The sequence below is a fragment of the Stegodyphus dumicola genome, chromosome 8, assembly GCF_044657685.1.
Source record: "Stegodyphus dumicola isolate Sdum_Otavi_A_Nest chromosome 8, ASM4465768v1".
In the NCBI taxonomy this organism is placed as follows: Eukaryota; Metazoa; Arthropoda; class Arachnida; order Araneae; family Eresidae; genus Stegodyphus; species Stegodyphus dumicola.
The window spans coordinates 128,817,698-128,837,745 of record NC_140775.1 but is presented as its reverse complement, the minus strand read 5'-3'; the positions used below and the strand labels follow the sequence as shown (position 1 = coordinate 128,837,745).

Genomic DNA, 20,048 nt, shown 5'->3' with positions numbered 1-20,048 from the left:
CAGACAACTTGTACCCTTCAACTCTAAACTGAGTTTGAGTCTGAATAAAGGAATGCTGTGTATATGGTAGAACGTCCAATGACCAATACATTCCGAACTTTTGAAACCTGAAGAAAAGCTCAATTCAAAAAGATACTGTCAGCAAATGGACAATTTAAACAACGCAATCAAAGAAAAACAGGTTGTTGATGGCCAATAGAAAGCATGTCATATTGCACCATGATAATGCCAGATCACAAATTGATTTAGCGACTCATCAGAAAATTGCAGAACTCAGAAACTCTCATCCACCATACTCCCCAGACAAAGAACCCTCCGATTATTGTCGCTCCCTTGTTTCTCTCCTTACAAGAATTTTGGGGGAAGAAAATTCAAAACTGGGACAGATGTCAGCCGAACACTACTTTGAGTTACTATTCTCTACAGACAAGACTTTTCCAAAAATGTTACCTACAAATTACCGTCACACTTGCAAGAGGTCATAAGTAATGACTGAAAAGTATTTTGTATAATAAATTATATTAAAGGTATAAAAAATGTATTTTCTTTCCCCTCCCAGATGGGGGAGAATTTTCCAGGAGACCTTATACATATTATACAGAAATTAGAAGACTTTCAGAAATGTCATATTATTAACATCCTAAGCAGCATGACTACTTTCATCTGGTCATGAGATTTTTTTCCACGTGATACTATTCAAAATATTTCGCTTTCCTTTGTTCATTAATGATCTAAATAACATTTTGATGAATAGAAAATTTTGAAAATAAAGGATAAAATAAGTAATTAAAAAAAAAAAAAAAAAAAAAAAAAAAAAGCTAATAAATGTTGTTTAAATACAGCTCTTCAAGAGTAGATCAAAAAGAACATACAACTAGGAGGATTAAAATGTCCACATTCATATAAGCAAAGCTCTCACCTGCTTTCTCTTAAATTCTGAAAATCATCAAATACTTGCAAAGCAGTGCTCAGACCCTCTGCTATATGGCTATGAGATTCTCCAGCTCCACCAATAAACCTTTGAAATAAGATAATTTTACATTTTTAAGCATTACTCAGTAACAAAACAAGGAAGGAAATCACACAGCTTTTAATATCATATTTTGAAATATTTTCTTTCTTTTTTGCCTCTCCTTCTTTAAATTTCCGAGACAGTTTATGGAATCTTAACTTTTTATACGTTCCCCCAGTTACCTATATTTAAGAAAATGTTAAAACTCATTACAAAGATAAAACACAAAAAGTAAATGAGATATTTAATTTCAAAATTTGACTTGAAAGTTTAACAATTTTTGAGTTCATTTTAACCTGCCTTGGTGCATTTAATAAATAAATTAGAATAATTCAAGGTTGACTTTTCCCCCTTAAATGCCACTCAGTGATATTTTTTTGAAATTTATTAATATGTAATGTTTTAATCTTGTTACAAGTGCAAAATTTTTAATTTTCTTACAACTGGTATTCTGAAAGGATTTTCACACAAATAATTTAGAAGTTTTTAAACATTATAAGTACATCATTATTCTTACGTAGTTTATCACTTTAGAATCCTTATCCAAAAATCATAAAAATTCATTAAAATAGAAATATTTTTAATTTATACAACAAAGGTTATGAGCTAGGAATCTGATAATGCTGAAGCCTGCCAAAGTTTTCTAGAATAAAAATTCTCTCACATTCCTTGAATAAGATCTCTTGTTTGAAAAATTATATGGATTAATATTTTCATGATAATATGTAGAGAAATGCTTATAACTTAATTGTTAACATCCAAAATTGTTTTCTTAAACTGTATATTTATGGGCAAAAGCAAACATTTTGTTTTTCAGGTATATATGGCCCCTGAATGCAATGTGCAGCTTTAAATATCTCGGTCAATTTTTGTCATACGAAAGCCTCAATTTTTATATTGTGCTTTTTATAATGAACATAATAACCAGAAAAATGTATATAAAGTCATATTTTATAATTCATACCATTTTTTTATGTCACGTTATTTATATTTGCATCAGTTAAAGCATTTTTATAACTTTTGTAACTGTAAGTATGTCTCTAACCAATGATTTTAAAAAGAAAGATTTTTGTGAACACTGCACATACCAATAATAAACCTCATGATTTCTATGTTTTCAAAACACATTCTGTTAAATAAAGAATTTTAATCATTTAGTAAAATATTAGCATTTAAGATTTATTTGCAGTCTAAGGTATTTTTCCCCTCCTTCCAGCATGCCTTCGTGGTGTAATAGTAGCACATTCGTCGAGTATTCAAGAGGTCCAGGTTCAAGTCCTGGCGAGGACACTACTTACTTTTCATCTCTCCTCCTTCAAAAATAACCTAATGACTCTACAGTGGTGCCTGACTAAAAGGTGGTGAACAATAATTCAGTCATAACTCGGATTTGGCAATTGGGCAACTAATCCCAGTCGCCCTTTAAAAAGGGGTGTATATATGGTATTTTTTCCCCTCCTTCCAGCATGAACTCATCGTGTAAGAGTAGCACACTTAGCACTAATTACTTTACAACACTAAATAAACTAATTACTTTACAACAGTAATATCTTTGTTAATTTGTTTGTGACATAATTTTTTTCAGTTCTCTTAAATAGATAATTTTTTACAAAGTTTTACATTCTTGGTTAATAATTCAGCATGCAAAAAAGTGAAATAAAAAGTGACTTTTTTTTTTTTTTAATTTACAGGTTTGTACCATTAAATATGGTTAATTTTATCAAAAAAAAAGTTTTGATATTTTTATAAAACTGAAAAATTTCGCAAATTTGATCAAAGATAAGAAATTCTAATTGTGATAACATAAATTGATTTATTAAAATAAAAATTCTGTCTTGTGATCACATTTTTATACAACAATATTACACTTCAATAAAAATCTCCCTCCAAATTTTTCAGAAATATGTTTTTTCAGAAATATGTCACCTTTTTTACAGTACAATGATGAGTCTTCTTATGTGCATACAATAAAAGTTATATTTAGGTACCTACATTCAAATAATTTAGCAAATAAGCAACAGGGTTGCCTCTCAAACAGAAGAATGAAATTTCCTGACTTTTTCAGGTTTTCCAGGTGTGTTTCAAGAAAATTCCAGGTCCGTGTAATGCGCATTGGCTATCCGCGTAATGCGCATTGGCTGCGTTGAGGGCAAATTAATTGTGGTACCACTCAAAAACACAAAAATTTGCCAATTACATAGGACTTTATATATATATAATCCCCAAAGAATTACTTTTTTAACTACACTAGGAGTTGTTTTCTCCATTAAGGATTGAGATTAGAATCTGCCGAATCAGGATTTAAAAATATCTTTCTGCAGACATTTTGCAGTTAAAGGAAGAAAGAAATCTATTTAATGACATTTTAAAATAAATTCAAGTATTTTACATTTATTTAGCAGCATACCTAAGTAAAAAATATAAGCACTAAATTTTGTGATAGTATGTGTTATAATACTGCTAGAAATCGTTTCACAAGTATGCCAGAGAAAATTGCCTGAAATTTAAAAGTAAAGGTGGTTTAAAGGATTTTGTTTTATACGAGAATCAAGGGATTTACTTTCATTCAACGTGTATGCGCATGCAAATACTTGGATTCTCGAGGTTAGTTGGAAACTTGTTTCGCCTTTCTAAAAGCCAATTTGATTGGTGCTCCAAAAACTCGCTCTACGCCAACTGTCCGACTGATGCTCATGTGATACATGATTTGCCAAGGAAGTGATTGTTTCCGACGTTGGCACAAAAACACTTTTTTGCAGGTTGCAACATGAAATTCCCTAATTTTTCCAGATTTTGACTAAAATATTTAAATTCGATGACCTTTTTTTATCAATTTTTGAATTTTCTGACTTTTCCCGGTTTTCCAGGTAGAGTGTGGCAACCCTGAAGCAATTTTTAATAATTTTAATCAGACATTAAATAGAAACTTCATAAATACTAATACTACATAAAAATATTAAATAACAAAATATACTTTGCCAAGATGCATTCATAAATTTATTTGATTTTTTTGTAACAGAGGTGCTATTAGTTTTGAAACTAATTTTTTGTCAGTATCACTATTCAAACTGTTGCCACTAAATCTTACTGCAATGTGTTATTAAAAATAAATGAAGAATCTATGTATATAAGTATGCTCCTTGCATTGTGGAAAAGACAGATCCTAAAGCCATCAAAGTTTTAATACATGTAGCCCTTCAACCGAACATGGGCACCTCAAAGTCTGAATTTTGAATTTGTTTTTATTTTTTCTACAAATTTAATTAAAAATTTTTTTGTTTTGAAAGCGAGAAGTGGCAACACTGCTTGGAACAAAACATTTTTATAGCACACCAAACTGTTGCCATTCAACAAAACATAAGACTTTCAATTTTACAATCAACAGTCTCAGTGTTAATTCACAAATATGGGAATTTGAAAACAATGTGTTGCCACTGCTTCAGATAGAATACTTATTATTTCCACACACTAGCATAATGCCATTTAGTAAAGCATAAAATATTTAATTTTCAAATTTAATTTTTCTGTTACTGAATAACAAATTAAGTGGATGAAAAACAATAAATGCAGTTTTTAAAAATACCTTTTCTAACTTTTTAAACAGAATAATTTAAATAAAAATACATTTAAACCATGAGATGTCTTAAGAAATGTTTTTATGAATGACACTAGCTGGACTCAATTATATACTTCCTTTTTTATAACTCTTTCAGGTGACTGGCAGCTTGAACAGCTAGCTTTCAAAGAAATACATACTGAACATAAAAAAATACAGTAGCCCCTAACATTCTATCAAGAATTCTAAAAATATGTTGTTTTTAAATAGTTTGTGATTTTGCTCTTGAATTTTATAAGGTGAAAGTATGCTTAATAATAAAGCTTTAAAAAAAAAGTGAAAAATAAAAAAATACGCCCAAAGGGATTTTTTTTACCTTTTGTTACTTACCTTTATTTATTAAATGTTTATCGCTTAAACCATAAAATTCAATTCAACAGCAATATTGCAGAATAATTTTAAAATGAGCATATCTTTAGAATTTCCAATCGATGCATAGTTTAGCGCTCTGTTCAACCACCCCCTGTACAGTTTTGCCATTTCTCTCTTTAAAATCATTGAGTTTGTTAAACAAAAATTTGTTGAAGTGTTACAAAATATGAAATCGATAATAAAACAAATTCCAAATTAGGGCTTCCAGATGCCCATATTCGGTGGACGATTACGTTATTCAAAATCTGATGGCTCTATGTACCGTTTTTTATCATAATGCGAGAAACATATATACATTTATGCAGATTCTCCATTTAATTTCTTTAAATATAACACAGGGCAATAATATTTGGTGGCAACAATTTGAAAGGTGAACCGACATTTAAAGTTTTCAGTGGCTAAAAAGTGTTAGCAGAAGTTAGCTTAAGAAAAAATTAGCTCCTATGATGCCAGTGGCAACATAAAAAACTTTAACAAATCCTCTGGTGCAATGCTAAAATCTGAATCCTTTCAGGTTTTCTTTCTTTCTTTTTGTTTTGTTTAATTTTAAATTTTGAATTTAAGGTTTTGTTTAATTTTACTTCATTCTATGCTGTTCTATAGAAGAAGGGTCTCAAACATTTACTCATCTTTGCAAAAATGCAACAGGAAATCAGAGAAATAGCAGGTAATATTTTTCTTTACAGGAACTACCTGGATGACCAAGGATTAATCGGGGTTACATGAAAGCATGGCAAATATCTTATGAGTGCATTATGACATCATTTACTTATAAGGCTAAAAGTTCCCAAATGGGTTGGCGTCCAAATGTGCACCAGCAACTGTTTGCATAACCAAGATCCCATTCATAAAAAAAAATTATTAATAAATTTGTTATTGTTTATGATATTGATACAAAACTATATTATACAAAGTCAAGTCTTATTCAAAACACAGCAGGCTAAGTTTTTGAATATAAAAGTTGTTATCAAACCAACATTTTTTACTTTTCCCTCTTCTTATATGGTGGAAGCAAGCTTTAATCAAGTTAATACTTTACTAAACAAGAAACAGGTAGAATATTTTTGAATAAAATGATTTAAGAATTAAGTTAAGAATTGATTTCACACCAAATAATAATAATAAAAAAATTTGGCGTCAATACATCAAGCATAGCGCATTTACAAGAATTGCACTTTTGTGAAATTAGGATCTGCGATTTCGTTTCTTAAAACTTGTTTAGATTTGTAAAATTAAAAATTATAAGTAATAAAACATAAATCTATTAAACTACATTTTTCTCAAAGCTTTTGCAATTAGCAAAATAACAACAAATCTAGCTTTTTTTTTTTTTTTTTTTTTCTATAATGACAAATAAAAATTTAAAAGTTTGAACTTTTTGAAAATTCTACTTACAATATTTGAGGAAACAAAAAATATGCTGTAGTAAGAATAGTACTGTGTGTGATATAAAAAAAGATTAAAATAGAAGGTAAGTGGACTATCATTAACAATAATTACATTAAATAGTTTTTGGCTTAATTTTCAATAAACGGTAATATCAGCCTCACTAAATTTAACTTTGCCAAAGTTTAGTATTTTAACCCTACTGTCCCAACACATTCTTTATTCTTGTACTTTTGCTTAAATGAGACAAAACTATCTGGTAATAAAATTATTAAAGTAAGTATATAATGTGATCATGTTTATCCACAATCTTAATGACAAAAAATATTCTTCTAAATAGCAGCAGAATTTAACTTATGCAGTACAAATATAACTGAAAATATATAAATAGCATTAAACAAAATTTTAACTAGGAAAAAGCTACAGTTTGTTTAAGAAATGTTCATAATGTCTTTAATGCAAAAATTCATGTTTATGAAATGTTCTGACCAATGCTACACCCATAATCTTAATAATTGGTGTACGTCACTCATTGAAAGAGATTACATGAATGCAAAATTTAAAATTAAGCAAAAAATTTGGTAAAGATTTTTTCAAGGATTTTTTTTTTTTTTTTTTTTTAAATCTGAGATGTCTGAGATTTGCATCTGATTGCCCTCCAAATCAATAGTTATCAAAATCTTCATCACACTAAGTTTGTTTGGTACTATACCATTATCTACTCAACTAAGACAAGAATTATCTGGCAAAGCACTATGTCACCGAAGTATGCAACCCAGAATTTTACGAAAATGTATTTGATTTGGCAAACCCGCTAATGGTTGCGCATGTGGTTTAAGAGCTGTGGAGTTTTTTCTTGTAATAAATTGTAATGAAAGTGGAGTTTGCCAGTGAATAAAAAGAAATTGTTGTATTTTTTTTTTTTTTTCCCAGAAATATCGCATTTTGCCTAGCGCAGGAATCCACATCCCTTGAAGCTGTATTTTACAAATGACTGAATTGTATGGAAATGTATTGTTAAAAATTGTCAGCAAAGTATTTGAATGTGACACATTTGGCCAACATGATTTATCTCCAATCGTACATTATTATAGAAATCTTGTAATTTGAAAGCAGTTTATAAACTGTTCTTAGGTGAGTGCGATATTTTTTTTTTCCCAAATAGTGAAATTTCCTAACGTTTATAAAGTTAGAAAAGGTTGATGTGTACATGGAGAGCAGTGCCAAGTTGCTCTGTGATGGCATGAATTCTGCAATTCTCTGATGTTGTTTGTAAGTTAAAACAGCTCAATATTTCACAGACAGCAGACAATGCTGAGAATTCTGCAGTTCTCGGATGTTTTTCAAGTTAAAACAGACTGAAAAAAACAGAAAGTATTTTATTATGGATATTTGTTGCATTTTTAACTTAGTTAATTTTTTACTGTTTTATTAAGTTTTGAGTGTTTTATTATGGATGTTTATGCTATGCAATTTTTACCATTTCATTATAGATGTTTCTGGTGTTTTTTTATTTTAGTATTTCCCTAGCAGCTATGTGGCCATCTTTTGTCTGGCTTTTAAATGTACCAGAAAAATGCCTGAAGGGAACACCAAACATTAAATTTAAAAACTCTGCAGAACAACTTCATAAAAAAAATAAATAAATAAATAAAATATAAATAAAAATCTGAAAGGTTTTAGATTTTAAATTACATCCAAAGGGGCATTTTTTTAACATTTTGTCTGTTATCTTTATTTATTAAAAATCACGTTCTTCGCACTTAACCATAAAATTCAGTTCAAAGCAATATTGCAAAATAGTTTTAAATTGAGCATATCTTTAGAATTTCCGATACAGAGTCTCACACGCTGGATATAAAAATGTTTTTTCCATACAAAGTTGCCATTGCTCGCTTTGAAATCCTTGAGTATATTAATCAAAAATTCGTTAAAGTTTTACAAAATCTGCAAATTCCAAATTTCAAATTTGGGCTTCCACATGCCCATATTCGCAGTAAGATTACGTCATTCAAAATTCGATGGCTCTATGTACCATCGTTTTACCACAATGCGAGAAATATACATACGTTTATGTAGATTTTTCATCATTTAATTTCTTCAAATATAACGCAGGACTCTAACATTTGATGGCAACAGTTTAAAAATTGAAACAGACACATATAGTGAACCAACGCAAAATGAAACAATAGTCGTTCAGGGACAAATCCCCTTTGGACAAAAAAACCCACATTTTTTTTTTTTTTTAAATGCATTACATATAACAAAATTACAATGAAATAAGTAATATCCTTTAATACAAATACTAATTATCCTAATAGATAAATTAACCAACTTCCCTTTGCCTTCTCTCAACAAACGTCCAGTATCCAAAAGAAACATTAAATTTAAAAACTGCACAAAATTATCGCCCTCATTTTTCCAAGTGGCAACAGTGCTGATTTTCAACACTCAGCAGTCCAGTATACAATTGCACAAAAAACTGTTGCTCAAACCGCATTTCTAAAAGAATGAAATTAATCAAACTGATGCGATAAGAACAAAAAGATTTTTTTAAAAAATCCAATTTAAATTTTGAAAAAAATCTCTTTGAGGTGCGCTGGCTCTTATCTAGATGCAACTATATACCACATTTCGTAGCCTTGGGCCTATTAGCTTACGTGCAGCACAAGCAAAAGACACAGAGACTCTTCCTTTTATTATATGCAGAGATTACTGTTTTATATAATTTTCAGCATGCTGCCATGTTTTTAAAATGGCTCCTGTTTTTCGTGTGTTAGGCTGGTGAAAAATTAGTTTTTAACGATTGGCAATTCAGCGAGAAGACTGGGGGGGGGGGATTGTGCAAAAATACCGGTTACTTTTTAGCTTATTTTGAATGGTTGACCGAAATCGATACCAAGTTGTTTGGCAACCTTAAATCTTTTACTTAGTGACATTTCTCTGTCATTTGCCAATTTTATAATCTATTTCGATTTTTTTATGACTTTACAACAGTTTAAAAATGTATTTTATGATATTACAACAATATTATCTGAATTGTTGATAAAAATAAGCAATGTACTTTTTATGTGTTCATATACAAATTGGTGGGGCTTCGGTAATTTAATGGCAATATCCAAATTATACCATTAACCGTGATCATCTTAAGTGGCTTCTACTGTAGTTAAATTGAATATAAGAAATTTCAGCAAGCTTCTACAAATTTTCCCATCACGTTTTTAAAGCTGTTTAACCCGTTCAGGACCAGCGTCCTGTATACACGATGCAACGATTCTTTTCCTACCAGCCCAGTGTCGCGTATATGTAACTATAAAACAGAACGATTTATTTGAATTTTTAAAAGCCAGTAGATGGAGCTACATGGTAACAGTTTTCACATGGGTTGATTCATATAGCATTTTTGACCTTCATGTACTGGCATTAGTTTCTGTTTTGTGCTTGTGGTTTTCATAGATTTATTGGTATAAACAAACTGGGAATCACGGCTCTTCATAAGTGCACCTGTGAATTAAAGGGGCACAGACGTTTTTGTTTATTTCATTAGGAATTTATTTTCTTCCCCCCCTCCACGCTTTTTGTTCTTTGCTTTTTTTTCGTTATTAGAATGTGGATAGGTGCATCCAGCTCCTTGTTTTTGTTTATGTTATTTGCATTTTTTGTTAGGAAAGTGCATTCAGCTGACTATAGCTGGTGTTACATCACCGAACAGCCAAGATGAAAAACTCAAGATCAGGTGTCCTTTTTTCCTATTTATTTTGAAATTTAACATAAGCTTTCTTGGTTAATTAAAAAGTAATATTACAAAATTATTATGGAAGGAGAAAAACCATCAGCTTTCTCGACGCATAATGCATCTTACTCGTTCGCATTTGTCAGGTAAGAACCAGCAGTTTTGTTTTTCTTACTCGATTTAATAGGTCACTATATAAAATGCTTTGAATGATCATTATATATAATGACCCAAGCATTATGTATTTACATATAATGCATATATTGACGTGATCAGTAACAGATATCCAGCCAATGGGGGGATCTTTCCTTGATCACTTTCTGGTCATCGTGGCGGACATTGTTTATCAATTTAGAAAAACAGGAAGTTTTGTAATATAAACCTGATGTTGCACAGGGTTCGAGGATGAAATATTTTTGGGTGTCTTTTGAAGAAGTTTTGAGACGTGTTGGGGTTATATTGTTTCATTCCGTTAGCCATGGCTAAGAGGCTTTACTTAAAAACTTAAAAATTTGTTCAAAATCACCGGACACTTCACCTTTCTATGTAACTGGAAGACATTTTCCGAAAATTTACTTTGACGGAAAAGGTAATAAAGGCAGCAGAATATGCGTTGTGCACGCTAAAACCAAGAAAAAGTGAAAGCAAACAACGTGTTTTGAGTGCAAAATATGTAATGTAGGACTGTGTATCAATCCTTGTTTTGAATTATTTCACACACAGCAGAATTTTTAAATTTAAATTTAATTACCTACAGGTAATTCTTGTTCAGTTTTTTTTTTTTTTTAAATGTTTATAGTACTTATTTCTGTGTGTATAGTTAAGATTTTAGTATTTTGCCTGTTTAATTTATTTGTATTAATGTGATATTCTTTATATTAATACACATTAAAAACAAGTACATTAAATACACAACTTCAAAAATTGAAGTCATAATATCAAAATGCTGATTTTATATGATTTTTTTCATAAAAGTAGGCTTAACTGCTGAAAATGCAAGGGCCGGTGCCGACGACCCATTTCAGCGGGTCCGGTTCCATGACTGCACTTCATTCTTCACGGTCCTTAAGGGGTTAAAGAAAGGAGGGAGGGGGGAAGGAAAAAAAAACTTAAAGGATTCACATTTTAATGTTGCACTAGAGGTTTGTTGAGATATTTTTTTACTATCATTGAGTTTACAGTTTATCTGTCTACTTTTAAGACTCACACTCCTGCTAACACTTTTTTTTTTTTTTGTCTTTTTAACTTTATTACTGAACATAACTTTCTTTGTACTTATGTTGCATAAAATTCAACAGCAAAATAATAAAATATTTTAAAAGCAATATATCTTTAGAATTCCTGATACAGTTTTACATGCTGTCATATAATTTTTAGTCCAGAAAGCCTATTATTTTCAAAATGTACATTTCTATCAAAATCCTTTTTGTTGTCTCTTTCACTTTTTCAATAAGTAGCTAAAGTCATCTAAAATGGTTGCTATAAAAATGGCAACAGGAAGTTTAAAATATTATCAGATATTTTTAGAATTCCTGATAAAGTATTAAATTTCATACTTTTTTTTACACTTGTTTTGTTATTATTATTATTATTATTATTATTTAATAGTAACTTACAGTAATACTTGGTAGCTACGCTTGCAAAATGATGTGGATAAAAATGTAAGGTTTGGGACTATAGCACCTCTAACAATAAAGTAATAAATAATAATTTCATTAAAAAAAACCCGTTTTGCGCAGATTTCTGTTAAAAGTTTTCCCATTAAATTAAACAATTTATCAAGTGAAGTTTCAGAACCATTAGATTATATTATAAAATTTATTTCAGAAATTTTAAACAATGGAAGAGATACTTACATTACTTTATCCAACCAAGATAAAAATTTATGAGTACTTGCAGTTGGAGCAAAACATGTTGCAGCTGTCTCTGGAGCACAATCAGCAGCCATGAAAATGACCAATGCATACATTGTACAATTTGCCTACAATACATTTATATTAATCCAAAGCATAACCCAGAATTATAATTCATTAAATACTCAGAGTGTACAGATGACTACTTAATGAATTTAAAATACATTGAAAAACACAGATTAGTTCAAGATAAATAGGAAATTTAATTCCCATAAATCTACAAAACAAATTTGTTATACATTACATCTACAAAATATTTTGCACAAATTTATTGACAAAATAAATTTTTGTAATAAAAAACATAATCATTTAAAATAATTTGCTTTATGCAATAAACCAGCACTGCCTTACATATACTAAGTTTATGTACCTTTTCTGACAAAAACAATATAAAACTTTAATTCCCCACTGATTGTAAATGATATTTATCAGCACTTTCCCATTTGCATAACAGAAGTTATCACCAGCACAAATGCTGATTAAAATGTAACCTGAATGATAATGATGATACAAATAAATAAAATAATTATTTTGTTGCACCCAATTAAATAGTTAGTAAATAATTGAGACAGGACACTTGGAGGGTAACAAAAACGGAAATGTCCTTTTTCTAATATGAAAGCATATAAAACTAAGAATTGAAAAAGATAGAGCTAAATTAACAATTTTGTAATTTTTCAAACCTCCTTTTATTTACAGCCTCAAGCTTTCAAATTGGAGATTAAAATTTTTCTAATAAAAATGAACTGAAAAAAATGATGAAAACAAATTCTGTATTTAAAAAAAAAATTAATAACTGAACAAGGACACTTTGAGGAAGATCCAGATTTTAAAAACAAAGTATTTAAAAATGCCCATAAAAATTTTATTTATTTAAGAAAATGAATAAAATGATGAATGAAAAAAGATGCGAAAAAAATTATTAAAAAAATTAAATAAAAACTGGAGGACAAAATTATTAAAATGGATGAAGCTAAAAATATTTTTAAAAATTTAAATACTGCAAAATATATTTTTATTATGTTAAAGAAATCCAGAACTTTGAAGAAGATTAAAAAGATTTTTTTTCATCAGCCCAGAAATTAAAGCTTTCACAAAATTTTTGTTCTCTTTCCTCTTGGGATCTAAATCTTCTAATTGTACAAAAGTTATTCATTGCAAAGAATGGTATCCTTTTGTAACAAGTCCTTTTTTAACTTTTTATTGGTTGTAAAATTTTGGACATCTTCTCTTTGAACAACTTGTTCAAAACTTTTCTTTTGGGTTAAGAGGTCTGGCATCGCTAGCAGTAAATCCAAATTAAATTTCTTTTCATTATAATGTATAAAAATGCGCAGATAATAAGAATTATAAATCAATATAAATGTAGAGAAGTATAAAAGGTCATCAACTTCTTTGTCAGGATCGTTAGTGTCCGAGTATCCACTCCCTGATTAAAAAAGGTTTTTGTTGAAGTACTGCAATAGGTAAAATCAGGTTTGTTATTAGGGAGAAAATATGTAGCAATAAATTTAAAGTGGATGTTGAGTGTTCTTTTAACAGATGTAAGATATGAAAGCTCATTGAAACACCTTGAATGTTGCATACTACTTTCAAAAAAATGTGTTTGAAGATAGAAAATATATCATGTCATTTCCAAATGCAGAACATGAATATTTTTCAGCTTATCTTTTTCATTTCCTGTAAGCAGTAAACAAGAGTTAAACAGTTCTAAAGTCTAATTGGAATACTGAAACGAAATATTGGCATGTAACTTGAGATTTTGGAGAAAGATGCACAAAGTTTATTTATTTATTTTAATTACGAATAACAGTACTTCGCACAAAGGAAATAATTCTCTTGTGAAAGATAGTGACACCCCTTGAATGCTTTTCTTTTCCTTTTTTTGATTATCCAAGTTGACCTCATTCAACCCTTATTGCTTTCCTTAAATATAAAATTCATACTCGTCATTTTTTATTAAAAAAATCAAATTTTTATATCTTGTCCTCATCATTTTTAACCGGATTTTTTATCATTATGTTCTTTGAAATACTGAAAGTCATCAAAAATTCATTTTTATGCATGTACTTATTTTTAATCTCCTTCAAAGTATCCTAGGTTGAAAATTTTAATCTTTAATATTAAAGTTTGAACCCGTAAATAAAAGGAGCTTTGGAAAATTATTAAAATTGATACTTTATATACAACTCCAATTATCCAAAATCTGGCTATCCAAATCACTTTCAGAATTTAAGAAAAAAAAAAAAAGAGAGCGAAGAGACAGGAAAAGACGAGGATGACGTCTCACTTGACGAATTAAGAAACACTCTTTTGAAAATTCCTGAATGTTCAGAAGTTAGTGTTGAGGATACAGCAGGACAGATGGTGTGTGTTTCGTCAGACCCTCGGTTTCAAATTCTAAATGATGATAAACTTATTGAAAGTGTGAGAGAAGAAAGTGTTGAGAAAGAAAGTGACCCTGAAGTCAAAGTTGAAGCAGGCATTGGACCATCAGCTAGTGAAGCGTTTGCTTTCCTTGAAACTGTGTTGAAGTGGATGGAGCGTCAGCCCGAGTGTGACCACATGCAACTTCTCAATGTCAAGTGGATGCGCGACTTGGTTCCCGAAAACGAATGAAGACAGTCAAACAGCTTACTCTGACCGAGATGTTCAGCAAGCAATGACTTTCAGCATTTGTAAGTACTGTACACTACGTATATAATATGTACATAAAAGTGTTGCCTTTTCATTTTAATTAAAACCTCTTTTTCTTAAAAATAGTTTTTTCACCTCATATTTTCAATATACAGTACTCAGAGTAATTCATTAAAGTGTACGTAAACCTTTTCTTTTGAAAAAATTTAATTATCTGAATTTTTGATATCCGAATGGAATACAGTTCCAATTGATTTGGATAATTGGAGTTCTACTGTATTTCCTTTTAATTCTTTATTTGTTTTATATGCTTTCATATTAGAAAAATTAAATTTCCTTTTTACTACCCTCTAATTTTCCTAGCTTGATTATTTGTTAACTACTCACATAAAGATTAATATTTCTATTCGTAACATTTTTCTCAATCTTGGTCATAAAAACTTTAGCAATAAGGAACAGCAACAAGAAAAGATTTTGTTTTTTCATAAAATCTATATGAATCCCACTGTGGTGAAAGAACATGCCCATTTTGTTCCCACTTTCACAGGCAGAAACTTTAATCTAAAGATTTTGTTGCTTCTGCTAAGTTTATGTCATATATTAGCATGTACCCCCTTAACATTGGTTTTCTAGTCCAAACTTGAAATGCAATTTGTTTGGAATGTATGAGGTAAAATCCCCGGATATTTCAAACAACCTCTTGGCACCACAAATAAATGAACAGAATAGCTTCAACAATAGGGAGATGCGATTCATCAAACTATATTTGGATTCACAATCATTTTTCACAAAATGACTGTCATTTTGTTGAACAATAATCACAGCTGAAAAAATGCAAATAACACATAGATTTTTTGGGGGGTGCCTCATAAAAATCTTTTTTCTTATTAGTTATGAACAGAACAGTACATCTAAATTGTAAAAACAACATTTTTTTGCTCAATTCACAGTCATAAAAAAAAATTGGCAATTTTTCACAAAAGTTTGGATATTCTGAAACTAATCTAATTTCATAATTATAAGACTGAATGAAATGTACAATACAAGAAATTAAATTACATTTTAAACACCAAAAGCATAATGTTAAAAAAATTAACAGAAAATTTTCCAGGAATTTATTGAAATAATCCCAAAATTTCATTAGAATTTTTTTTATATAACTTTCCATAAATGGATCCTCCTTTTTGAATAATAGTGATCCTGAAAGACCTTTTCCTGTGACTTTTTTCTTTCTATGCTTGCATTTTTTCTTTTTTTTGAAAATAGATACGTTTTTTGGATTTCTCATGACTAAGGCATCAAGTGAGTGCAAAAGTTTCAGTCATTTCTGGAGATTTCAAGTTACTAATGGATGTGGCATCACAGATGATGCAATAAAGGTTCAAATTTTCAACCAATGAGACAGACAGCATATAAAGAAAACATAGTTGTAAATTACTTGTTAAAAAATTTCAAATGGTTTAAAATGGCCAAGAATTCAGAACATATCAAACACTGTTTGGTGTACGAGTTTGAGGGGCAGTACTGCAGCCCTAGCAAGCCTAAACATTTTAGACTGCATCTGATAAGATTACTGGTTTCGGAAATTCAGGGAAGGAAACAAAAGCTGCAAAGATCACAATTCAAATATTCATGACTGGTTTTTGAGATATTCGAATCAAGGCATATAAGAATGCTCTAAAGAATTGCTAAAACATTAACCGTATGTAGAACAACAGTTGAAAGATAAATCCATATACGTGGTTTTATCACTAAGCTGGATCACTGGATTCCACATCATCTCTCAAAAGCAATGACAGGCAAGAATCAATGCCTGTCTTACTTTGTTTCCTTGTTTTAAAAGCATTTTTAAAATGAATGTTGATTGAGTACTCTACTGCAAAATTTGAAGGACTATATGCTGCACTGCATAGCATGCTCTACACACTCAAAAAAAAAAAAAAAAAAAAAAAAAAAAAATTAAGTGTATGGTGGGGGCATGAAAGGAATAATCTACTGGGATTTGCTCCCATAACAACTGAACCATTAATGCTGACAAGTATTGCCCACAGTTGAATAATTTGAGGCAAAAATTTACATGTAAGCAGGCAGCATTCTCAATAATGCCAGACCTCAAGCTATTTTACTTACTTGAAAAAAGCTATTCAACTGTGGTTGTGAAGTTTAACCACTTAAGATCTCGCCTTGGGAACAAACAGTGTTCGGATAATATACCCTTGAGCAACCACCTTTTCCAATCATTACAGATTCCTTGGCATTTCAAATCTTTGATTATGTGGAAGGTGTGAGAACTGCATTAAGAGACATTAGTTTTTTTTTTTTTTTAAATTTTTAAACCAGATGGTTTTTATCAATGATGAATTAATCTACTACAAGGCAGATGGCAAAAGGTCACACAAAATGATGACACACAAATACTCAGGTACTCTACGTTTCCTTTTATTCGTTTTCTTTTTCCCTAAAAAATGTAGAACTTTTGCATGCACTTAAATGTAATATATCAATGCATGGCTTTTCAAAAAACTGGATGGCACAGAGTATATTTTTTGCAAAATGGCATGTATCTTATTTTCTAGAAACTAATGAAAGATACATAATATGTTATAACGTAATATATTATACATAATTTAAGTTTAAGAGTTTAAAAGCATTAAAAGATCCAACTATCAGTAATAAGACCCAAATTTTACCAAGTAAATTAATACATGAACTACATAAAAGCAAAAACTTTAAAAAAAAGGGGGGGACATTGATCTGAAAGAAGAAATAAAAACTAAAATGCTAAAACAACTATGGAACAAGAAAGTAAACAAGAGAAGTATTGGTGTAAAAAACAATTATGCAAAAAAATTTTTAATCTCCCCTGTCTGGAGCTTCATAACAGAGCTTGTCAAAGGAATGTCACAATATTATACGTAATAATATAATATCTTATACATAATATGTTAACAAATGACATATATTTAGCTATTAATCCACATTTTCAACATGGTATAAAATAAAAAATAGCAATAATTCAGTTATTATGAAGAATCAATCTACAAAATAAAATTTAACAATAACACAAAATTCAGCCTGAATACTATTCTTCTTGTGCTTTATAAATGGTGACACTGCAGTTTTTTTTTTTTTTTTTTAAATCAACAAACCTTAATTTAGATGATGATTTATGATGTTTGTCGCTACTGTCAAAAGTTTATCATTGATTTTTTTGATGATTTTTCATTCATCAACTAATATTAAGTAGGTGGTCTTCTAATTTTTTTTTAAATACATGCATTTTTATAAGCTTTTATTTAATTTATTAACAGTGCCTGTCACTAACAAAACTTTGCCATCTGTTTTTAAACTATTCCTTGATAAGCTATTGATCTCAGATTTTGCATACTTTCATTGTGGATGACAATATAACATGGTGAAGAGATTTTTTTCAACAAATCTTTGCTTAATAAACAAATTAGAATCTTAGAATTTTATTCTTTTTAACAATGGATAGATTGGAAAAAAATTGTTAAACTTTATATGAGATTTTAATGCAATTTCTTATTTTTTGGGAAAATTGCTGGAATTTTTTTTCAACCATTTGATGTAAAGGAAATGTTAGAAGAATTATTATTCTTTGCTGAAAAGTGATTCTTCAGTTGAATGATTTGATTGATAACGTACTGTTGGGACTAAAAACATGAAAATAAAAAATAAAATTAAAAAAATAATAATAATGATAAATGTTTTTATAAAATAAAAAAACTCAAAACTATTAATGAACTAAAAGAAGAAAAATAAGCTTTCTCCTTTTGGTTCACATTTTAATAGGAACAGATAAACTATGAATAAAAATAGAGCAATAATGAAACTACATATATATACAACTTGTGTATATTTATGGCATTCGCTTTGTGGTTTGAGCGTGTAACCATTGAGCCCCTACAGCAATGTGTCACAATGCTCTAGAGCAGGAGTCTCCAAACCTTTCAGCCCACGGGCCATATTGGCTCTTTCACGAAGCTTCGAGTGCCAAGATCCAGTTAATTCATCATACCATGGCAATGCAACTATGATGACCAGCGTACTAGTTTTTAAACAAGGCAGTGAGATTTTTGTGATTGGATCCATGGCCTATGATCTTACGAAAAGCCTTGTTTTTTATACTTTCATGCAATTTCACATAACATAAATTTCTTTAAGCTGTTTTCAAACATTTACAAAAAATAGCATTTTGTCCCAGAATATCAGAGATTTCTTCAGTTTAGTATGTACTTTACATTTCAATTGATTTAACAGTGCATTTTGTTTACCTTTTCATCAGGTGCAAAATTTTGCTCATAAGTATTTCATATTTTGAGCAAGTTTTGTGTGGGGAAAAAAATCTCCAAAATTAAAATAAATTACAACATATATAGAACAAAAATTAAGATTTAAATAAAATCACTACTGAAAATTTCTCTGAACCAACTTTGAATACTATCAAAGTAAGAAAGATTACACACGAAACTTTTATTCTTGTAATAAGTACAATGAGAATTTTTTATTTCCTTGTACAAAGTAAGGGAAGTATTGCAATCATGAAAAATTTCAGATATCATATTTCAATGAAACTATTTATTTTGACCGCTCTCGAATCCATTTGAACGATTTTTTTTTTTTTTTCCCCCTATGACATCTGTACATACAGACAGAATAAAGGAATCTTTTTCCCAAAATGAAACTAAAATGGATTCATAAGAGATTTTTTCATGATGTCTGTATGTATGTATCTCGCATAACTCAAAAAGGAACAGCCTTAAAACATTGAAATTTAGTATATGGTACTGCTATAACATGTAGTTGTGCACCTCCCTCTTTGGTTGCAATCAGCTATATATAGCTATCCACTCTGTTACCCGACTCAGTGAGCTCAGGTTTTTTTTATGTTTGTAAATGGTGTGTGAGATTTTTGCTTTCGAAGTGACTCAGTTATGTTGTTCTTATATTCTGATTAAGGTTTTTATAACTTTAATTAATCTGCATGCAATAGTTGTAGAATTATCAATAATTTAAAAGTTGTTTAAGTACTACTAAGCCTATCAAAGTCGCCATTTGCTCTTGTTTTGGTTGAACATGTTTTGAGTTTTTATGTATTTACCTCGTCACCAAGTGAGAACTGAATTGACTGAATGAGAAATATATCTGTAATGATATTCAAGGAAATAAGTTTAAATGAAGTGCAGTAAAAAATGTATATAACTTAAAGGACATATGAAGAAGTCATTGTGTCCACATGAGTTTTTTTTATATAGAGTGCTATTGTATTTCACTCATGGGAAATTTAGAAACAGTTGTATAATGTTTATGTTTTTTAAAGAATGTGCATGATAGGTAACGCATTTCTAGATTGGCTGT

At 29.7% G+C, this 20,048-nt stretch overlaps 1 protein-coding gene across 2 annotated transcripts in view; it reads right to left on the bottom strand.

The window, feature by feature from the left end:
* The window catches only part of LOC118185094 (mediator of RNA polymerase II transcription subunit 25-like), a 124,636-nt gene that overhangs the window by 78,647 nt on the left and 25,941 nt on the right, over positions 1-20,048 (bottom strand). For both annotated transcript variants that reach the window (XM_035354900.2, XM_035354893.2), the window contains 2 exons: positions 11,976-12,100; positions 920-1,018 (listed from right to left, as the gene is read on the bottom strand). In XM_035354900.2, the coding sequence (XP_035210791.1) occupies positions 920-1,018; positions 11,976-12,100 (224 nt within the window). The remainder of the gene's footprint in view (positions 1-919; positions 1,019-11,975; positions 12,101-20,048) is intronic.